Genomic DNA, 22675 nt, shown 5'->3' on the forward strand with positions numbered 1-22675 from the left:
ATATATAACAGTTAGATATCATATACTCCCTCCATCCTATAATACTTGGAACGTTGGGATGGACACGTAGTTTAAGAAAATTATTTGTTTATTATATAAATATTCACTTTTGTATTTTTACATTATAAGAAAACAAGAAGTAGGGTGAGAGTAGAGTAGGTGAGGAGAGAGAAAATGTGATAAAATATTTTTTTTAATTAGTTGTATCATTCCGTATTTAGTGGCATGTCAAATATAGTGAAAGGTACAAAAATAGGAACTGTGTCAATTATTATGGGACGGAGGGAGACAAATTTAACTTTCCGCATTTGAAATATATATATATATATATATTTGGTGCGAATTTGAAATATATTTTCTATTACTTCGTGTTACATTTTTTGTAATATTATTCTGTAAAATATATATCCCGTGCATTGCACGGGTGCACTCTAGTAATAACAAAAGAAAAACTGATAATCAACAGAAAGTGAATACGTGGCAGCTTAGGGTGGAATGTCCCCTCTAAACCCTCACCCCGGACTTCCTTTTAACGGTTAAAACAAAATTAAAAAAATAAATAAAAAACACAAAACAAATAAAAAAACCCTCTTTGTTCCGAAAATCTGTGGGCATCCGACGATTTTCTCTCTCATCTCACCTCACTCACTCACTCTCTACTGCTCTAGTCCCTACTCTCTCTCACTCCTTTTCCGATTCACCGCCGCCATGAACTCTGGCGTGACGGCCACCTCTGCCGCCGCCGCCGTCAAGTCGGTGTTAGACAAACCCCTCCACGAACTCACTGAAGACGACATTTCTCAGCTTACTCGTGAAGATTGCCGCCGTTTTCTCAAAGAAAAAGGTCTTCCCTTCTTTCTCCCCCTGTTTTCCGGAACTACTGGACCTCTATTTTTCAATTAATTTGAGGATTAAATTGTTATTGTATTTTTTTATTTGTAGAGAAAAAAGGAAATTGAAAATGGAGTTAAATGACACGTGTGGGATTGTGATTGGTTGGGTTTTACAGGTATGCGGCGACCTTCATGGAACAAATCACAGGCGATTCAACAAGTTATCTCACTTAAATCTTTGCTTGAGCCTTCTCCTCCTCCTAATGCTGCTGCTCTTAAATCCGTCCTTGTTCGTCCTCCGATACATCCTACTAATACTGTTAGTATCTTGGAATTAATATCTCGGAATTTATGTCAAAATTACGTGTTGATTGATGTTATTAAAATATTTATTTAATGTAATGGGATGCTTGGATTGGGGTTAATATATTAAGGGGTAATACAAGTCAAACTTGACAAAACAAAAGTAATTAGAGGTGTTGTCATAGGAGTCATGGTGTTTATAAATGAAATAAGGTAGTTGTGAAAATGAGAGAGACGGAGGAATTATTACTCTCATAGTGAGGGTAATAGTTACCCACCCTCCCCCTAGTGTAACTATTACCCCAAAATGAGGGTATTGATTCCTCTTTCTTCACCTTATAGTATACCATCACTATATAATTTTCCTAACAATCACACCATCACTATCTCTTTCTTCCCTATTTTCACATTCATTTTGCTTAGTTTGACTTTTATTACCTTAGTAATACATCTCCCCCAATCCAAGCATGCCCTTAATGTTAATAGTTACTACCCTTGCCCCTTTATGTTATACTTTTAAATCACGGGGTTGAGTCAATTTTAGTTTTTTTTTTTTTTTTTTTTTTTTTTAATTATTATTTTTTTTAATATAAATTGGTTCAGTTTTGGTATTTTAATGTAGTAATTGATTGTTAAATAGTCTGAGTTTCAACATGAAGTCCTTAAGTTGTTTGTGTGTAAGCTTGGTAATTTATATATTTTGTGGATTGCTGGTATTATATTTTGTTTGTTATTTATGATGGCAATTTTTTGTTCAAAGAATTTTCTTAAACATATGAAATGTAGGTGAACTCTAATTCGTCTAGCTCCATTAAAGAATTAAGTCCAGCTGATGTTGATGGATCGGTGTCCGCGTTGGGAGAGGATGGAGGTCCTAATCAGCTGGCTGGTACCTCTAGTTCAGAACCCACAAGAGACCTGGAATGTTGTCCCACTGCCATTGACTCCAAAGCTGTACTTGTCAGGTCTTTTGTTCTTACATTCAAGTAGAACTATAGAAGTATTATTGATGGTTTTGTTTGGTTACAGCAGTACATGAGTGTGGTTTATGGGAGACTTGTAATTGATGAGACTATTTAAGTATTGTGTTGTTGATGTCTGTAAATGTCTCAACAATAAATTTGATATAGCTTGGTGTAAAACATTTTGGTTGGGTTTACTTATTTTGATAAGCAATTCTTTAACTTGTATGGTTTCTCGAGATGAATTCATTAAAACTCTTATCATAGGCTTAAATCAAGAAGAGCATACTAGTGTGAGGAAATATGTTAATGCATTATATTCCAATGTATTAATCATTAAGGTTTATAAAATTATAACTCATCAAAATAAGTCCATCTGTTAGTCATTGGACTAATACATCTACGAGCAAATTATTTCAATTAGTTTTTTTAATTACTTTTTTTTAAAAAAAAACTTTTTTACGCAGAAGTTGTCAAGATTTATCCAGCAAATTTCCATGATAACATTCACGTACTAGTTTAATGTTCAATAGGAAGCACCTATGTGTATCAACTAATGTTAAGTAATCTCTAGTTATTATTCCACAACAAGTCTATGACTTTTGGTTCTTAGTTTCTTATATTTATTAGAATCTTGGCCATCCATGCTTCTTGATCATGGTCTTAACAAATTATCTAATGGTTAATTCACCTTATCATTTATAGATCCGATTTCAGGACAAAGAATTTGACTGCCATTCCTTATTGGCTTATTGTTTTATGCTTTTAGCAGTGCCTAGGTTTTATGCATCCAAATCCAGTGGATGTGTGGCCCAATCTAATGAAAGTAACTTCATGCTGAAATGTAACAGTTCTTATTTCCAATATGAGCCTATGGGCAAACATTTTCTTCTCTTATTTTTTTTTTTTAAAAAAAATTCTATATTTTATACTTGGTGAAGTTGTTTCCATCTTACCTTATCTAGATACCATTTCAAGAAAAAGTTGATTGCCGTTCCTTATTAGCTTCTGTGGTCTAATGTAATGAACATTTGCATGAAGCAACCAAGTGATGAATGTAATACAAACTCTTCTTTGTGTATATAATGCAAAAATAAGCATACAAGGCTAGTGATCTGTAAGACAAACTATTTTCTAGGCACCTTAATTATATTTTCATTCGAAATTTTTTGGTGTAAAACTTGAAGCAGCACATATATCTTTCATTTCGCAGTTGTAACAGTAGCTGTGAGAATACACGGTGTAAAATAGCAGCTCAATTGTTCTGTTTCATGAATTCCTTGGCTGGAGCTTGTAGAATTTTGCATTTGTGCAGGCATATTGTGCCTTTTTGTAGTAAATTTGTTTATTGACAAGTTCTTTAAAATCTTGTTGTAGTATCAAATCATTTTCCACTACCTCTAAGTGTGTTGGTACTAGAATAATAGCATTTAGCAGTTGACGTTTACCTGCTGGCCTTAATGTTATTTCATATGAGAATCAGCTATGTAAGGACTCTCTATGCTGTGTTCAATTTTCTGTTTGATTTAACCTGAAAGTGTTTAAGTAGGAGCTAGGCTGTTTACATTTTTGCCACTCATTTCTCTTTGCTCAGTTGCATGATTGTGTGCTGCATTCTGTTTTTATTTATTTATTTATTTTTTTCTTCTTTGAAAAATGGTCAATAAGTACCCTTTTTGGAACTCATTTTGTGAACTAGTACCATATTCCTACTATAATCCTCCATCCAGGCTTAGGACTGGCCTACTATAAGGAAAAAGAGAATGAAAAAAATAATAAAAAAATAAAAATAAAAAGAGTATAGGAGGAGTGAGTGACCCGCTTAAAACAGGTAAAGATGAAGCGAAAGCGTCTGTCATTTGACTTGTTCACCAAGTTGGAGAGAGGGTAGCATATTATAGATGTTGCCGTAATAAGGTATTATGGGACCTAGTCAGAGAGAGGGCACCATATTAATTAGATATTGCCATAATAAGGTAGTACGGAGTATATAGCAAAAATAAGGTATTTGTTCACAAAATGAGTTCCAGTTAAGATTTTATTTTTAATTTTTTTTTTTTTTTTTTTTTTTTTTTTTGTGGGGTGGGGGGAGCATGTGCTGATTTTTATAGTCCCTGTCATGGTAACATAGAGAGAGTTTGACTTTTTTCTTTGACAATCATCTAGGAGTTAGGTATAGAAAATTTGGCGCTTAGTAATCTTTTATGGTTTTAACTACATCAAATAGATTTCCTTAGCAGTTTAAGACCCTTTTTTGAGAAAGGCAATTCCATTGAAGAAGAGAAATAATTACAACCAGAAGAGCACAATATTCCTCAAAAGTAACTCACTGGTAGAAATTTGTACGCCATGTCTTAATGACATCAATAGAAGAAGTATATTGATCTTTGATATTTAGGTAGATTAATGCATTCTGGAAACACTTCTTCTGTATACTATTACTTTAAAATTCTCTGTTATCTCCACAGAAGGATCTTTTAGTATTCAGTATTTCAGTGGGATTGGGGAACAGAAGAAAGATGGTTAAATGAATGTGGCTTAGGAGGAACGAATAAATAATTACAGTAAAAAATGAATGCACAAGAGATGAACATGTTATGTTTCAAAGTCCAATTTTATGTTTGATGTATTAAACTATATAGAAGAATCTTCTATGCATCATGTTGAACTGAGAATTTAATGTCAAACGACAGTAAAGCAAATATCCTTTGCTGGTTTATTTAATTTTTGAACTTCAAATCTAATAACTTAAGTAATACTTCCTCCATTCCCCTAATATTGCAACAATCACCGTTTTAAAAAGTTTCACAAATATAGCAACATTACCGTATTTGCACATGCTTTCTCCTTGTCTCGCTCTTCATGACATGGTTCCCTATCTTTATTTCTCTCTTTTTCTCTCCTCATATTAAATTAAATGCCTTCCCTTCTTGTTGCCATATTAAGGGAACTGAGGGAATATAATTTTGTGATTGTCTACTTCATGTATCAAAGTATAATATGCCACTTAACTTTGGGGTGCTTAAAATAATAGTGGAACAAATTCTAACACATGCTGAATAAAGATTTAAGGAAACACTCTTCGGTTAAAAAGCCCCATTGTCATCTTGTAAGTACATGATAAGACTATGAGCTCCTATCGTAGTTGACTTGATGGGATCTGTTTTCTTTAGTAATTCTAGATCAATTTTTGAGATTCTATGCACTATTGATCAAGATCTATATAAGTTTCTAACATAGACTTTCTATAATTTTATTTTACAGAGGTACAGATGCATCTCATCTGCCATTTGATCAAATGACAATCTTTTATAGTGGCAGAGTCAATGTTTATGATGGAGTTCCGATTGACAAGGTAATCATTCATATGTGGATATCAGCAATAGAATTCAGTATCTCCCTTCTGATATGAGTAGCTGGTTCAGCAGGCACAGGCGATAATGCATCTAGCAGCAAGCCCTATCCAGTTTTCTCAGGATGAACCAAATAATGGAAACCCGACACAGTGGAGTGGTCCATGCCAGGTGCCCACTTCAAGTGTTAAATTCAGTTTGTCTACTCAAGATGGAGCTGCTGCGCAGTCCATGTTGCAAGGTACTGCTTTTTGACTTTTTCAGTCATTTTCCTTGTTAGGTGATTCTAGAGTCATAACAAAGTTTGGGCTTGTTGCTTGTGTGATTTTTACAAGAGTACATCTTAGTCCTATTGCCAGATAACTTTGATTAGTTGATTAGATAACACTGGAGTTGCTTCTTATGCATGGATCATCTAGACAATGTTAGCAGCTTTCTGTTATGAAACTTATGATAGTGTACTGAATTTAAGAATGTCATTTTTTATTGTCTCATACCAAATTGTAAGGTATTCACTTTTGAGTCAAGAGTTTAATAAATAACTCATCCCAACTCTTAAGGGTGTTATGAACAAGGGCTGTGCAATCACCCTGCACAGTCGATATGAAACAGATGTTCTGTGGATTTCTCGTTTATGAAAAGGCCTATTCACAAGGAGTCCCAAAGATAATTCGTGATGCTTTCTTAATTACTTATAAATTGTTAATAAGTAGCTTGAGTCCAAAACTGTTCCAGAAAATATTAGATTTCTAATCAAAGAAGGGAATTTGAGTTAGTTTACCTCTGTATTACAATGGGATGAAGATTTGATTAGAAGTATATCTTTATTTTTGGTTTGTGGATTAAGGGTGGACCATGGATGTGTAACAAATACTATTTTTCCTTGCTACATACATGTTTTGTATGAAAAGTATCTACTGCTTTTAAACAATCAAACATTGAAAGACTATATATTGACATTGGATACGACTTTATTACTGTACTTTAGAGGGATTGAGTAACCTTTTTTTTTGGGAACCGAGGGAACAAACTTTTTCCCATTGGTTTTGTAGTAGTCCAATCATGGGAGAATACTTTGTGCTTCTGTTTTCAACAGTACTACTATGGTTTGCTCAAAACCTACCAAGTTGCAAGACAAAGAACACCCAACATAATGATGAAAACACTCTTATTCATCTTCATTTTCACTCTTTGGTACTTTTGGTAATAGACTAATAGTTGCGATCAACTTTGATTAGCTGATGGACATGCAACCACAAGCAAAGGGAAATTGGAAAGCTACAAGCCTAAACCCTTAAATTCTTCTATGCACTCATAGTTGATTTAGAGTCGAAAACCTTTAGCCCTTTACAAAAGAAATAGAAGGTTACTAAAGAAGTAAATATGGACTTAGTAAGTGAGCCACAAGTGAAAGAATGCTCTCTTGGTCAGCATGGGAGGGCTTGAGGGGGGGGGGTGTTGTTGGGGTATTTGTGTTGTGAAGATTTTTGAAAGAGCTTCAAGAATGGTTAGTTTCTATAATTTTGATGTAAAAGGTATATCTGTAGTTGAAATTCTGGCTTCAGGTTAGTGGCTCCTTGTGTGGTATGTCATGTTACCCTTTCAAGTTTTATTGGATGATAAAGTTTTCTGTTGTATTATTTGTTGAATGATTAAGTTTAAGTCTTGGAAGGAGACCAGTGCATTTATGAAGTACGTATAAAGGTGTATTGGTGCATGGTTGGAAAAGATTGAGGCTCCACGCTTGATGGATGTAGGCTTCTGTTAGTTTATTCTAATTGATGGTTTCCGCCCATTGCTGAAAAGGTCCCCCCCACCCCCCCTCTCTTGTTTTATTATGTTTATTGTTGTGGCTATTGCTAGTTCTTTAAGTTTATGTCCTCCAATCAAAGATAAAGCTATGCACTTATATGAGTTGCCATAGACTAGATTTCATTCGTCCGGGTAATGGTTTAGTTTGGTTGGTTGGTGGATGGGTTGAGACACGAGTGGTCAGAGGAAGTGGTAGCCTAATCTTTGTTCTTAGCCTTTAGTGTAGCAGTTGACTTTCTGATGCAATTAAAACCTGAATAAAATTTATTTCGAAATGCCGTAACAGTGTTGCGTCATGGCCTAGTGGGAATGATCACTTTCTAGAAAGACGATTCTGCACTACCCTAGTGCAGGTAGAAACAGAGCGATTAGCTTCCAGGATTAGCACAGCTTTTTAAAGTGTGTGAACTCTGTGATAGACTCATGCTTGCTGGACTATCACACACACCATTAACACACAATACAGAGGCAAAATATCAAATCTTTGATTGAAAATATTGAAGAGCAGGGATTTGTACAAGCTAGCAACTTTAGGATGCCAATCTCTATTAGTGACTTTAGGTCACAACTCTCAAATAGTGAGTTGAAGGATTTACTTCAAATTTCTGCCTACCCTTTTCTTCAACCCCCCCACCCCCCCCCCCCCCCCCCCCCCCCCCTCCTTCTTATATACTAAAGTTTAAGACTACTAACCTAATAGTACTAGACTAGACTACCAATATTGCCCCTCCTTAGATTACAAACTCAACTCATGAATGAAGATCAGAATTTTTGGCTAGAAAACATTTTTGAGATAGTGTTTGATGTGCTAGTTTTTCCGTACATCTCAAGAACAAGATGATGGCTCTTTTTATAACTGTAGGAGACAAAACAGTAGGATGCATTAGGGGAGATGATGCAAGGAACAACTTAATAATGTGAATAAATCAGGGATGTGGTAAAGGCTCAATCAATTCATATTGGCCAAATAATTTCACTAAGAATAGCAATAATAAATTCTTACAATTAATGGATCATTCAAAAAGTTTGGGCTCCAAAAAGGAACACAGAACCGGCGCCCTGCTCCTCGCCACGAGCCAGGTCAGCGTGTGTGTGTGTTTGTGGGGTCCACTAAAAATTATGTAAGGTAAACCTCCCGTGTATAAACAAGGGAAAACCCTCATATCCTTTCCATGTGAGACCATGGATATTCTTTCCTTTGTTATTCTCTTTTGAGGCGGGTTTCTTTGAGCATTTTGTGAATTTCAGCACTTTCCACTGCTTGCTGAGATACAATAAAATGACGCAACTGTAGTGGCTGTCTTGATTGATTTTTCGAGTGTCGCACTAATGAACCAAGAAAGGGCATCAGAGAACTTCATGCATGGCTTGTGCAAAGTGTTTATCTAAGCTGAGATTTAGAAAGTCTATATTAGCCTAACTTATCTAGTAACTATATGTTAGTTGCTATTTGGTTTTTTATGGCTGTTAGATCTGTTGCTTTTTTTACCTGCTTCAAGCCTTATGTGATATGATGGTTTATTTACAAAAAGATCATTGCTCAATTTTTTTTGGTATATTCTTTATAAAATGGCAGGTAAAATGATGGAATCTATTCAACATTGTAAATCAGATGGAAGCCTTTTTTACGAACAAGGTGCGTCATTTTATGTGTCATGACTGTGCTTTCCATTGCCAAAAATATTTTTTTTGTTCAAATGCGAATATGATAGATGTTCAACAACCACAATGAAGGATAATGATCAATATGGGATGGAATGGATATGGAAACAAGATACTACCATTAGACAAGTATTCTAATTCCTAAGGCATATATCATGTTCCTACCATAGAGACCACTGAAGCTGGATCTTGTAGAAGCCTACTTTGTTTGTAGGGTGTGGCCTAGTGGAGAGTCATAACTCAGAAAAATTAACTGATGATTGGCATTCACTAGAGCATATGTAGCTGTTATGGTTTGATTTTCTTTTCAGGAGAATACAGAAAAGAGAGATTCAAAAAGACTCATTTATGAAGAACATGTGTAGTGTTGATTGAATTGTGGGATGTGAGGTTGTGTAATTGTTTCTGCATTTATAGTACCTCTTCTGTTGCTCACCAGCTATTAGGATTCATCTCATGTAATTGTTGTATCTGGAATATTGGAGTTAGTATTCTGTTGTTGAATCCTGCTATTTAGGAATCCTTTCAGATTCTTCTTGTCGTTAAAAACATGTGTGTGCATTATTTTAGACTGCTGGTTGAAAAATTGTTTTGAATCACTGTATAATTAATGTAACCATATAATAAATTTTAAAAAATCCAGTTTTTCTTCCTCTCCTCATCATTGGGCCAATGATCTTCCTTATGAAGTTTTCTTCATCTTGAAGTAAGTAAGCTTCTTTTCTGATTGATTTGGGTGGTGTATGGTCTTGCTTATCCTTTTCATTTCACATGGCAGATGTTGAAGGTCAGACAAATAGACAGGTCTCATTGCAGAGGTACTTTGAGAAGAGAAAAGATAGGTATAACATATGACCTGATATCTTTAATTGTATCTTAAGTTATTCTGTTTCCTTAAGTTGTTTCTTTTTCTCTCCAATGTCATCAGGGGGAAATTCAAGATGAAAAGGAAGGTAGAATCTTCTCCTTCTGGCTTGGAGATGTACCTGAACCATCAGATGAGGACGTCAGTCATCAACGGACAAACAACTCGAAACAACACTAGCCCTAGAAGCCAACATGGGATACCCTGTTCAAGTTATGGCTTGGCGGATAAAGATCAGAAGAATCATGGTCTGTCTGTTGATCTTAATGACAAAGGTAAGCAATAAAATTACATTGTCAACTAAGGATGTTCTCACCAGGTCAATTTCTTGCTTTTTTTATTTTTTATTTTTTTTATTTTTTTTATAATAAACCAATACAATAGATTTTATTTTTTTTTATTTTTTTGGGGGAACACAACCTATCAATGTGGTTTAATTTTTTGAAGCCTCTCTAAGGCTTGTGGCAGTAAAACGAATAAGTATGATCAATTTTCTTGGGTATTAATTTCCAGATGAAATCAAAATGCTTTATTCCCTATGATTTTCAACAAAAAAAGTTCTTCCTGGAAGCCACCAGAATGTGGATCATTGTGGAAGATTTCTCTTCATCTTCTTTTAAATATTCCAAAAATTGTTTTAATAAGCTACATTTGTCTCACATGGGGAGCAAATTTTGTTTTTAGAAGCTGCTTTTTTTCTGGAACTGACTGCAGTGGTTCCATATGACAAAATCATTTAATATTAAGGGTATACAAAAGGAAGAATAAGTAATTGTGAATTTGGGATACTTCATACTTCTCTCTCGCTTTTTTTTTTTTTTTTTGCTCAAATCCTTGGTTTTATAAGGCGTGAGGCGCACCAAGGCGCAAAAGGTCCTTGGAGCCTAGGCGCAAGGCTCAGGCGCGCGGCTTTCGTAGGCGAGGCACACCTTAAGACCCTAAAACCTCCAAAATGATTTCTAGACTAATATTGTACTTATAACAAAATATCACATCTATTATAAATGCATAAAAGGAAGCGCAATTTAACAAAAATCATCGCTAATTCATTAAAACGCAAAAGTATTAGACAAGTACTTAGAGAGTAGTTAGACTAAGACATAATTAGCATAATTTAATTAAAAGAGAGAAAGAAAAGCAAACATAGGGTAGTGGATGGTCTCCTAAAGAACTAAAGAGTCTCTAAATCAACTTCAAAGTCTTCAACATCTTCATTATCCGCATCTTCACCAATGTCCTCCTCCCACTCATCATCATCAATCACCATTGGTCCCTTCCCTTTATTCCCTCTAGATGATGATGGAGCATTGTTTCTAACCCTTGATGCCCCTCTAGTAGCATAGGAAGGCTCATTTGCCCCGGTGGCTTTACTAACCGCACTCCATGTCAAGTCATCACCTTCAAACACAAGTTCTTCCCCCAAATTTTCATCCATTTTCCAAGTAGCCACTCATTACTTTCATCAATATCATCCAAAAGAATGGCGTCAATGGTGTTTCGCCTCTCATATCGGCGTTGCAAAGCTCGATTATATTTGACATAGACCATGTCATTTAAACGAGCTTGGGCCAAACGATTTCTTTTCTTGGTATGGAGCTGTGACAAAACTAAATTTTTACTTTATTAGTCAAAGGTTTTTATGAGCTATAAACATATAATATTAAGGGTAAAACTTAAAGTACATACATGTTGAAAAACTCCCCAATTTCTTTCACAACCGGTAGCACTACAAGTGAGGCTAAGAACCTTCATGGCAAAGCTTTTGAGATTAGGACTTGAAGATCCATAAGTTAGACCACCATTCTGCTATTAAAAAAATAAAAATATAATTAGTTTGCAAGTATATTTCAAAGTTAAAAATATGTATAAGCTTTAAAGTTATAGCTTTCACCGGGTTATTTGGTTTTCCTTTGCCTAATAGCCAAATGGCCAAAGAGTCCGGAAGCACTTTTGAATGCATCTAACTCCATCATAATCTTATCTTGAGTTTCCACATCCAGAACCAACCTTCCAATACAATTATACAACCCCGTCTCAATTTCTTCACAACAAACATCATCGGGTTGATCATAGAAAATTGATGGATTAAGGTAGTATCCAGCCGCATGCAAAGGTCGATGAAGTTGGCAATTCCACCTTTCATCAATGCTCTTAAAAGCATCCCTAAATTGATCTTCTCGATAAGCAAAACTCTTTTGGATAGCCTCCTTAGCCCTATCCATGGCTTCATATATGTAGCCCATAGGTGGATTTTTCTCCCCATTAACAATTCTAAGAACTTTAACAAGAGGTCCCGTCAACTTAAGGGCATACATGACATTCCTCCAAAAAGTGTCTTGCAAAATGTAGTTTTGTACTTTTTTTCCCATTGCTTGCTTTGACCACTTTGAATCATTCCATTCTTGAGAAGTGACCATCTTCCTCAAATCATTCTTATGTTTATGGTATTGAGCAAGTGTAATGAATGAAGTAGCAAATCTTGTGACGGCGGGCCTATGCAAATTCCTTTGATTGGTAAATCTCCTCATCATGTTCACATGAGGTATGTGTTTATATATATAACCATTCATGAGCATGCACTTCTTTAAAGCATTCTTTACTATTGGAATTTTTCCAATATCCTCCAACATTAAATCCAAGCAATGTGCCGCACATGGAGTCCAATAATGATGCTTTCTTTTGGCCTCAAGCAATTTTCCTAAAATATTTTAAAACAAAGAATAGATAGAAGTTATTCTTGAGATTTAGGAATGAAAAATCAAATACAAAAAGCAAAGGAATTGAATCAAATTTCTTACCCGCTGCTACATAATTAGATGCATTGTCATGAATCACATTTTGCTCTCCAATTTCCTCAACCATGTCATCAAGCAACTTAAACAACAAAGTTGCATCTTTCACAATTTCAGAAACATCTATGGATTTTATGAACATGGATCCCCTTGGAGAGTTAACAAGAAGGTTTATAATATCCTTTTGAGCAACGGAATCACTCCAACCATCGGATAAAATTGAGCATCTTTTGGTTGCCCACTCTTTCTTATGCTTCTTCACTAGCTTAGTAGTAGTTTGGACTTCCTTCTTAAGAAGAGGAACTCTTAGCTCATGCATACTAGGTGGCTTGAAACTGGATCCATATTGCCCAATTGATTCACACATCACTTTGAAGCTATCATAAGTAGCTGCATAAAATGGAATTCCAGCATGAAAGAACCACCTTGCAACATCCGTTCAAGCTTTCTCCCTTAATTGTTTATAACAAGCTCCAAAAACTCCTTGATCTTCCTTTCTTCCTTGAAATACATCCTTAGGAGTAGAAGTAACAAACACATCCAGAGGGCCTTTGTGTCTTGGTTTTTTAGGAGGGTTGCTACTCTTTTTACCTGAACTACCACCCTTTGAACCCCCCTACGTGTTCATTACCTCACATTCAACTTCATCCACCTCTTCCTCATCAACAATATCAAAATAATCAAACTGTGGAGTCATTTGAGTAGTTGTTTTAGCTTGTGCCTTTTTAAGCATAAAAGATTTTATTTCCTCCCTCACATGCTCAGGACAATCTGGGCACTTAGTTGTATTTCTAAATCCTCCAACTAAGTGTTTTTTTAGTCGATAAATCCCTCCCTTAGTTACTTTAGCACAAAAGTTACATTGCCAAATTATTCTTATTATTAGGATCCACCTTTGCATATTTTCTTCCCGGATCATAAGGGTCGGATGATCCCGTGGATGGAGTGCTTGAACCGGTATTATCCATTTATATTAACAAGCTGAAAATAGTGACATATAATCAATTTCAAGCACATATCAAGTAGCTTAAATTGTCTAAGTCAGAGTGAAAAACTTAATTTTTTTTTTAAAAAAAAGATAGAAAAAAAAATTAAAAAACAGACAAAGATAACAGATGAAAAAATGACTAAATGAAAGAGTGAAGTAGAAAAAGAAACCGCCTTTAAAAAAAGAAAAGAAATAGAAACTCAGAAGTGAATAGAAACTCAGAAGTGAACAGTGAAGAGAAAAAGGTTGAAGTAGAAAGAAGAAAAAGGAAAAAAAAAAAAAAAAAGAAAACATACCTCTGAGGCTCTGACCGCCGGCTGCAGGAAGTCAAGGATGACCGGCCAATAGCTGCGAGGGGGCCGGCTGGTGGCTGCGAGGGATCTGCCGGTGGCTGCGAGGGGATCGGTGGTTGCTTCTTTGACTTCTCTCTCCTTAAATTAGGGTTTGTAATTGGGGATCTTTTGAAATTTCTCTCTCCTCGATTGTTTTAAGTATTTTAAATTTCTTTCTTTCTTTCTTTTTTTTTTTCTTTTTTTTTTTTTTAAAAAAAATTATATACCTTTAAAAAGCATGTGCCTTTTAATGTTAAAAGTTTTCAGCGCCTATCACCATAAAGCTCATGAGGCGCGCGCCTTGCGCCTCATGAATAGGCACACCAGGCGCTCGCCTTTTGTAGGTGCCTGCGCCTGCATTGGCTAAAGCGCAACAGGCTGCGCCTCAGTGAGCCTTGCGCCTAGGCGCGCTTTTTAAAACTAAGCTCAAATCATTGCAAATACATAGTTTAAGAACATTTTGAAAAGGAGTGGGTACAAGAAAATATAAGAAAGTGCGTCTAAAAAGGTGGGTGGGTGTAAGATAAAGAGAGATAATGAGTAAAAAGGTTGCTGGATATGTATCCCACCCTGTTAAAAACTGCTTATCAACCATTCAGTCATCGGAAACTTTGAAAGAGAGGAAAAAAAAAAAAAAAGGAAAAAAAAAGAGAGAATTTCTATGGCATTCCGAATTAACACTCCCAAAATCCTAAATGCACGTAATACCTGAACCCAAGTTTTTCTCTGATTCAAGCAACTGCAATGTGCCCTTTTGGATAGTCTCTGTGCAAGATATGTATTTTTCAATCTCATGCTCACTATATCTTCGAAGGATAAAAGTCCCACATCGAAAGTGGTGAAGAGTGGTAGGAAAGTGACGAGTGTGTTAGGTTTGTGGGTTACTCTTATTGCCATATGTTTTTTAGGATGGATCCTCAGTTGCCTTGTACGTGGGTCACCTTTTATCTTGTAGTGGGCCTTGACCATGGTGCAACAACTACTATCCGAGCTAATTATGAATTGCTTTAATTGTCCTATTCTCACGTAGGGTAGCATGTGGTGAAGTCCAAGATGTTGCAAGGGGTAGCTAAGGAAGTGGTGAGTGAGCAAATAGAGATTTTGTCTGATCATACATGTGAAGAAGTACATTACAATTAGACAGCCCGAATGAGCGGAAGTTGGAAGAATAAATGCAATCACGGGCCTAATGGTCGCTTAGTAATTTAGTATTCGAATATGTAGGTAAAGAGTGGTGTAGCTTGATGGTGTGGGTGCAATCCTTTAGAGGTGGCATTGTATGGTGCTCTTGAAAGATGGGTGAGCCCTAGTTGATGGACATACATGCTAGTAATGGAGTAGAATATACCAATTGACCTGTAAGCATGAATTGCAAACATGTTGGCCTACTTGGTGTGTGGCTCAAACACAATGGAGTATAGCTAGATTTGATGTGGAAAGAAGTTCCCTGGTGTGGTTTTACTAATGGGTTTGTGGTTGTACTAGTTGGTTCTCGAGTTACAAGCTCAGGACAATGCGAGGGTGTACGAATATGGGGGAGCTATGATGGAAGACATGGAACACACATGTAAGGAGGAGATTGTTGGATTTTCCCATGTGTGTGAAGAATCGTCCCTCATCGGAAAAGTGGTAGAAAGGTGACTAGTTTATAAGATTCGTGCTCTACTCCTGTAGCCGTGGTGTTTGGAGAGAACCTCTTTTTTCTTGTAAGTGGATCACCACTCCTCTTGTAGTAGGGAACAATAATTCTCATGAAAAACAGAAGTAATTGATGATGATCAGGGTCATTGCAGTTGAGTACTGGCTTAGTGGCTTGCCTAGACCAACAGGATCAAGGAGCTGGTCTTGTTCTTTTAATCATGTTCTTGTTCATGTTTGGATAGTTCGATTCATCATGTTCATATATATAATAAAAGAGGAATAAGTTTCAGCCAGGATGGAACATGATACCTGAGACAGGTTATAAAACATCTGATCTTTTTGACTTTTTGGATACATAAGTACTCTGTACTTCTTTGTTCTTTGGGTTTCTAAAGGTTTTGATGTGCTCCATGCTGACCACTCTAAATGAACTGGAAGTTTCAGCTTTATCAAAGAGTTTTCTAAGATTTCCCTTTAATTTCTTCCCATTACATTGTTCTTTGTACCAAAATAGAGATGAAGCTTTTGGAAAACAATTCCTATGAGAAACAGAAGAAATGGATGAGTATCAGAATTATTGCAGTTGGGTACTGGCTTGCTTAGACCAGCTGGATCAAGGAGTTGGTCTACCAATTTTTGGTCTCCATTTCATCTCAATGTACAGCATTTGATACTTGGTACTTGGACGTGATACTTTAATACTCTGAATGGTAGTGCTAGAGCCCTTGACACATTTCCTAGTTGGCCCTAATAACAAACCAAGTAAACATACTCTTACCATGAACCTTGATTTTGATTTTACATCAAAATATATTTTCTTTTGTTCATACATAAGGCCAAGTTATTAACTTAGTGCAGGAATGGCTGAACCTGTACCTGATGTGGTAGTGCTAGAGCCCTTGACACATTTCCTAGTTGGCCCTAATAACAGAAACCAAGTAAACATACTCTTACCATGAACCTTGATTTTGATTTTAGATGCATCAAAATATATTTTCTTTTGTTCATACATAAGGCCAAGTTATTAACTTAGTGCAGGAATGGCTGAACCTGTACCTGATAGATAGAATTCATGCACTTTAAACCTCTTTGCGTGTTCCTGCTGGCTTTTACTGAGGATGGATTATAAAATATCTGGGAAAGGAAAGAGTGTGCAATGTGAGCAGAATTTGAGCACTCAAACAGTGATTGAGGAGGTGCTGAAGTTATTAAGACTTGGAGAATTGGAGTATGCCCTACTTAGGACATTACTAAAAGTTTAAAGAGTTTCACAAGTCATATTATCTTCAGATGTAATTTAGATCTTCACTTGTTGCAACTTCAACAGCTTCCAATCTGCTATATGTTGATTTTTTTTTTTCTTTTTTTACTTTTCTTTTTTCCCGGGAGTGTTGGGGAGGTTTTTATTTTTTATTTTTATTTTTTTTTGGGTTTTGGGGGGGGGGGGGGGGGGGGGGGAGGAAGGAGGGAGGGGAGTGTGGTAAGAAATTAAATTTTGAAAAAGTAATGGGCCTTGAAAATATATATAGCAATATAAAAAGACCTTGCATGCACAACTTTCCTCAGCAAACTAAGTTTTACCGGTAAGCTATTCTCTGTGTGATAGATAAGTTGAAAACTAATGGAAAAGTATTGTTTATATCAGCATGTGTATTTCCTTGTCAACCCTTGATTTTCCTTTTTTCGTCATATATCCAACAAATCAGGAAATATAGCCGCAGTAGCAACTGTTCGTGACTTTTTTATTTTATTTTATTTGGTATCTTAGATGAAATTTTCTGATTATGCTTTTTCCCTGCGTCGTTCTCTAGTTTCTCCGGGATGGTTTGACCTTTCAGTTGGCAACTGAAATTTGGTTACGAAACCGATCTGAAAAATTAAGTGTTCAGTATTTGGCTCAAATGTTTTAGCAAATATCAAATATTATAATTACTAGAAACCTTTTAATTGAGTTGCTGAATTATATTTGAATGAGTAATATTTTCCTCCGTTTGTAGGTCTTTGACAACAGAAATAGTAATTGGTTGCTTTTGCTATATATTTAGACAGTTGCAAAGGCTATTGAGTAATTTTCTTACTGATCATTGCAGCTTAGAGATCATTTCACGGCTTGTTGACTGCTTGTCTCATGGAAGCGAATAACCCTATTAGAAGTCATTCCCTGAAGATTCTAGACGGCATTATTGTGATCCACACCTTACATATGTGGTGCATGCCAGTTGAGATGTGTTATGGATCTCCACTCTGGAGTACCTATGAGAGGATATTGTCGTTAGTGGTACGAGTAATTTGCTGCTCTAATCAATTTTGTAAACAGAAGGCACGGAATGATTCTAGTCTCTATGGAGTCGAGGTTCTTGCTGCTCTAATCAATTTAGAACTTATGATGCGCCAGCTTCCTGCTGTCGCTGAGCACTGTCAAGATGTAATGACATGTTTAATGTTACCATCTTACCAATCAAGATGTAAGGACCTATTAATCACTATAATGCCAAGCTATTATACCTGATGGTTATCTCTATCTCTACTCACTAGCACCTAACAATAATTGCTTTTGATTTATCTTGTTTTGGAGTGCTGCTTCTGGATGCCTGTAACCAAAACGAAATTAGAGGCCAAAGGTTGAAGTTTCTAATTTTAAAACAACCCAAATGAGCTCATGGATTAACAAAATCAAACGGATGGCGATGTCGATGTCATTGGTCGATGATGGCATTTGCTACAATTTTAGCTTAGATATTTACTCACTTAAATTTCAACAATAACCTCTACTACAGTACTACATGTTGGAAATATAAAAGCAAATTACACCATTTTTGTTGAGTAATATGAGAAAATTTAATTGGAGAAGTGAATATATTGATGAACTGTGGTATAATGATAATTTATTGGCAAAATTACACTCATTGACACAAACTGTGGGGGTTTTTTGCATTTGTTGACACTAACTTATACCACTTGTTAGATTGACACGAACTTATTAAAAAAAGAATATAATAATCCCCCAAAGTTGGTGTCAATGAGTGTAGACATATGAGTTCACAAACTTTCGTATGTATTTGAGCAAAGTATAATCAAATCAACTGATTATTGGGCATTTACATTGGAGTATTTTTTTCAACACTCCCCCTTGAGGCCTTGAATGTTACGTTCATGCTCACAAAGAAAAGGTATAAGTTGTCTCGTTAAAACCTTGCTAGGTGGTTTAAAAAAAAAAACACCTTGTTAGATAAAATCCTATGGGATAAAAACCATAGCCAGGAAAAAAATAGTACTAACGATTTTATATTATATGCTTTGATATACTGTTTCATTAAAAACCTTGTCAGGAAAAACCCAGTGGGAAAAAAACCCAATCGAAAGAAAAAATAGTGCAATGTATGTAATGCTCCCCCTGATTTCAACGTAGTTCACGAAGATGACGTATTTGGATTTTCATCATATGTGAACAAGTTTTGGGGTTAGGTTTTTTTGTTAATCTCCTTTGATATACCATTCAGTTGCTTAAGAGATGTATGTGCCATGTGTATCTTTCTTATACCAGTATCACGCCACATCAACATGCCACGTCAACATTCAACAACCTTTAGCATCACACCACATCATCACTCAATGTTTTAAATTATAAATGCATACAAAGAGAATTGAACCTCATTGAATGAAAACCACATGTATAACCATCTTAGCTAGAAATAAATCATGATCTTTTAATCCACATCTATCTATACTTAGTATTTAAAAACTATAACCAAGAAACTAAGAAAGACACATGTCCCCATCCATTCCATTACACTTTTCTAACCATAGTGCCACATGTCAACTTACACTATTAATTTTTTATTATACCATTTTTTTTTAATTCTTTCATTAAACTTATACTTCATCTTTCATACACACTTCATCTCTTCATCTTCATCTCTCCCCTTTAATTCAACCTTTTCCTATTTTCTCTTTAATTTTAGCCCTTCCACCTTCTATTTAAGCCTCTTTTTCGATTAAAGTTCCAAAATTTAATTTCTTTAATCATGTTTCCGATTACATATTATACCGTATAATGACTTACTGATATTTCCCCACTTATCTCTCAATACAGTTTTATATGAATAACCCGTGCATTGCACGGGCCAGAAGACTAGTTTATATATAAGTACATACAAGTTCTATATTGTAGAAAAAAAAAGAAAAAAAAAATCTTCTCATTATATTCTAATGTACCCATAAAAAAAATAAAAAAAACCAAAATAAGTTATTCTTCTCATTATATTCTAATGTACCCATAAAAAGAAAAAAAAAAAAATAAAAATAACATGTCTTTAGAGTGTCTAAAATAAAAATAAAATTATTCAAAGTGTCACCCGGGACAAATCTCGAGGTCACACACTAGTTTATACTTAAAAATCTTAAATTATTTGAATAACTTAGACATTTTTAAAAAAAGTTCGTTGGCTTAAAGATCGTATAATCAAACAATCTTTTTTTTTTTTTTTTTTTTTTTTTTTTGAGGGGAAATAATCAGATTATCTAATTGCATGGTAGAGTTCATTCATAATTCGTGTAAAAAAAAAAAAAACTAAAATAAACCCTTGGTATAATTTTATATTTTTTTACATTAATTATAATGTTCTTCTTTCCAAAATCTTTTTCTCTTAGATTGCGCTTAATTTCTTGAAAATAATAGCCCAATGATGTTATAGTAGGTTGGTGGGTCCCGTGTCATACACGGTAATATTTAATAGTTAATTTTAAATCAAGTAAGAAAATTTACATAAATATTATGATGGATCTATTATAAAAGAGTCTATTTGCCAAAAAGATATTTTAAAATGCGCATTTGACTATATAATGTATTGTGAAAGACGTATCAAAACTTTTATTTTTGTTAATAAAAATCTAAAATTTTATAATTGGCAATAAGAGAAAAATTACAAAAACGAAAATAAGAAAAAGGCACAAAAAAGAACAAAACAGAAAACAAAGCACATAAAAAAAACAGAACACACTCCTAGCTAAGGAGCCCATAGCTCAGCTAGTTTATTCCAAGATACTCAACATTAAGCTGACGAAGATGGCACCATCCGAGGCCTCGTTACTCCCCGCAAGTCCTCCAATAAAACGGCCCGAAGATCCTCCGGGATCGCCTCAAAGAAGACTATTTTTTCAGTAGACGTTACTCCGAAATTAGCTAACCAATCGGCCGCACGATTAGCTTCTCAATAGCAATGTCCCATGGTAAGTTCCCAATCTCGATTCTCGATCAAGGCCTTACACTTGCGAATGATATGAAAAAAGGGGAGTTGGTTAGTATAGGATCCACCAACATTCTGAATACAATCTCTGAGTCAACTGTGATATTTACTTTGCGATGTCCACCATTCCATGCCACTGCTAAGCCACGCATCACAGCAAGAAGCCCGGCCTTAGTATTCGAGCAGTTGCCACAGTTGCAAAAACCTCGTACAATTCGCCACAATGACCTCTAATTAATCCTCCAGCACCTGCAGGCCAGGGTTGCCCTTAGAGGCCCCATCTGTATTAAGTCTGACCCAATTCTCTTTGGGAGAAATCCACCTAATTGGCACTTCTGTCTGCTTTCTCTTGCCAGGAGAGGAACGCATCAAATTGTCCTCATAAGCTCTTTTTATGTCTCCTACTCGAGTCATAATAAAACTCACTTGGTCTAGACGAATAGCAGATTCTCTCTCAAAGCTCCTTTCATTCCTCCACCTCCATAACCACCAACACGCTGTGGCAAACACCAAAGGCCAATCTTGATACCCATATGCTTCTTCCTTGCCTAAGTTACTCATTAACCAGACTTGAAATGCATTAGTGTTCCAATTAGCAGCGGTATCACAGCCCAATTTTCTCCAAATTAATCGAGCAGCCAGGCACTCCCTTAGAATGTGACTCATATTCTCCTCAATATATCCGCAAGTAAAGCAGCGAGGATCTGTGGCAATGTGTCTCAAAATCGATTCGAATTTGTCATAAGCTTATCATTGCAAGCCAGCCATAAAAAGAACCTGATTCTCTGAGGAGCTTGTAATTTCCAAATTCGATCCCAATTCACAGTTGCAGATGCTTGGTTCACTTGGTCCATCCTAATAATTTGCATAGCTGAATTGATTATAAAGCCGCCAGATGAAGAACCGTTCCAGAAGATGCTATCAATAGCATCCTCATCCTCTACAAGTTCATGTGACATTATGCTTTTCAGTACATCACCAGGTAAATAGTCAGCAAAGTATTCAAAGATCCAACCCCTGTTTGGATCCCACATCTCACGAACCGTTCTATCCAAGGATGAATTAGGAGGGTCTGCAATAGTTAATTCCATCAAAGGAACCTTAGTTGCCCACTTGTGTTTCCAGAAAGAGGTGGAACGGCCATTACCAACCGCTACATCAATTCCCCTTCGCAATACATCCACATTTTCCACCATTCCCCTCCAAGCATTAGAGGCATCAGCTTTATGTTGAAACATCTCCACGTCGCAGCGGCCTTTGCAATACTTGTGACGAATTACACGTGACCACAAGCACTCAGGTTTTGCTAGCACGCGCCACCCTAGTTTAGTTATAAAAGCTGCGTTAACTTGTCTCATTGATCGAAGCCCCAGACCCCCTTCCTTCTTTGGAGTAGTAACTCTGTTCCAGGCTATTAGATGCATTCTTTTTTGTTCATTATTGCTGCCCCATAAAAAACCTCGAGTAGTGGTGTCTATTCTGTCACAAATACCCCTTGGTATACGGGTTGTCTGCATAGCATAGTAGGGGATCGAGGACAAAGAAGATTGGATGAGACTAGCCCTTCCTGCCATAGAGAGGGTTTTAGATTTCCAGCCCCCCAGTTTAGAATTCACCCTGTCAACTAAGAATTGATAATTTTCCTTTGTTATCCTACCATTTATGGTAGGCACTCCAAGGTATTTGCCAAAGTCGTCAGTAACTTGCATTCCCAACTCATTGCAGATAGCTTCTCTGATCTCAAAATTCATATTATTCGAAAAATAAACACGACTTTTATCCAAGTTTACCTTGCTGCCAGAAGCTTCACAAAAATTATCCAAGCACTGTCTCATAAGAATCGCTTGGTCAGGGCTTGCTTCACAAAAAAGAATTAAGTCGTCGGC

At 36.0% G+C, this 22675-nt stretch overlaps 1 protein-coding gene and 1 pseudogene across 4 annotated transcripts; one reads left to right on the forward strand and one right to left on the reverse strand.

Moving 5' to 3' along the window:
* Positions 1-585: 585 nt before the first annotated feature.
* On the forward strand, positions 586-18052 carry LOC145582097 (protein TIFY 4B-like). 4 transcript variants are annotated; one of them, XM_081639121.1, is made up of 9 exons: positions 586-844; positions 1010-1152; positions 1923-2101; positions 5363-5453; positions 5515-5692; positions 8840-8899; positions 9704-9767; positions 9854-10065; positions 17634-18052. In XM_081639121.1, the coding sequence occupies exons 1-9, from the start codon at positions 709-711 to the stop codon at positions 17636-17638; spliced, it is 1068 nt and encodes a 355-aa protein (XP_081495247.1). In that variant the 5' UTR covers positions 586-708; the 3' UTR covers positions 17639-18052. The 4 variants fall into 4 exon arrangements, with proteins under 4 accessions (XP_081495247.1, XP_081495248.1, XP_081495249.1 ...); XM_081639122.1 differs by having other exon boundaries at positions 5524-5692; XM_081639123.1 differs by having other exon boundaries at positions 5527-5692.
* On the reverse strand, positions 10962-12321 carry LOC145583405 (uncharacterized; annotated as a pseudogene).
* Positions 18053-22675: the final 4623 nt, after the last annotated feature.

Source organism: Chenopodium album, chromosome 15 (assembly GCF_948465745.1).
Source record: "Chenopodium album chromosome 15, dcCheAlbu1.1, whole genome shotgun sequence".
Taxonomy (NCBI): Eukaryota; Viridiplantae; Streptophyta; class Magnoliopsida; order Caryophyllales; family Amaranthaceae; genus Chenopodium; species Chenopodium album.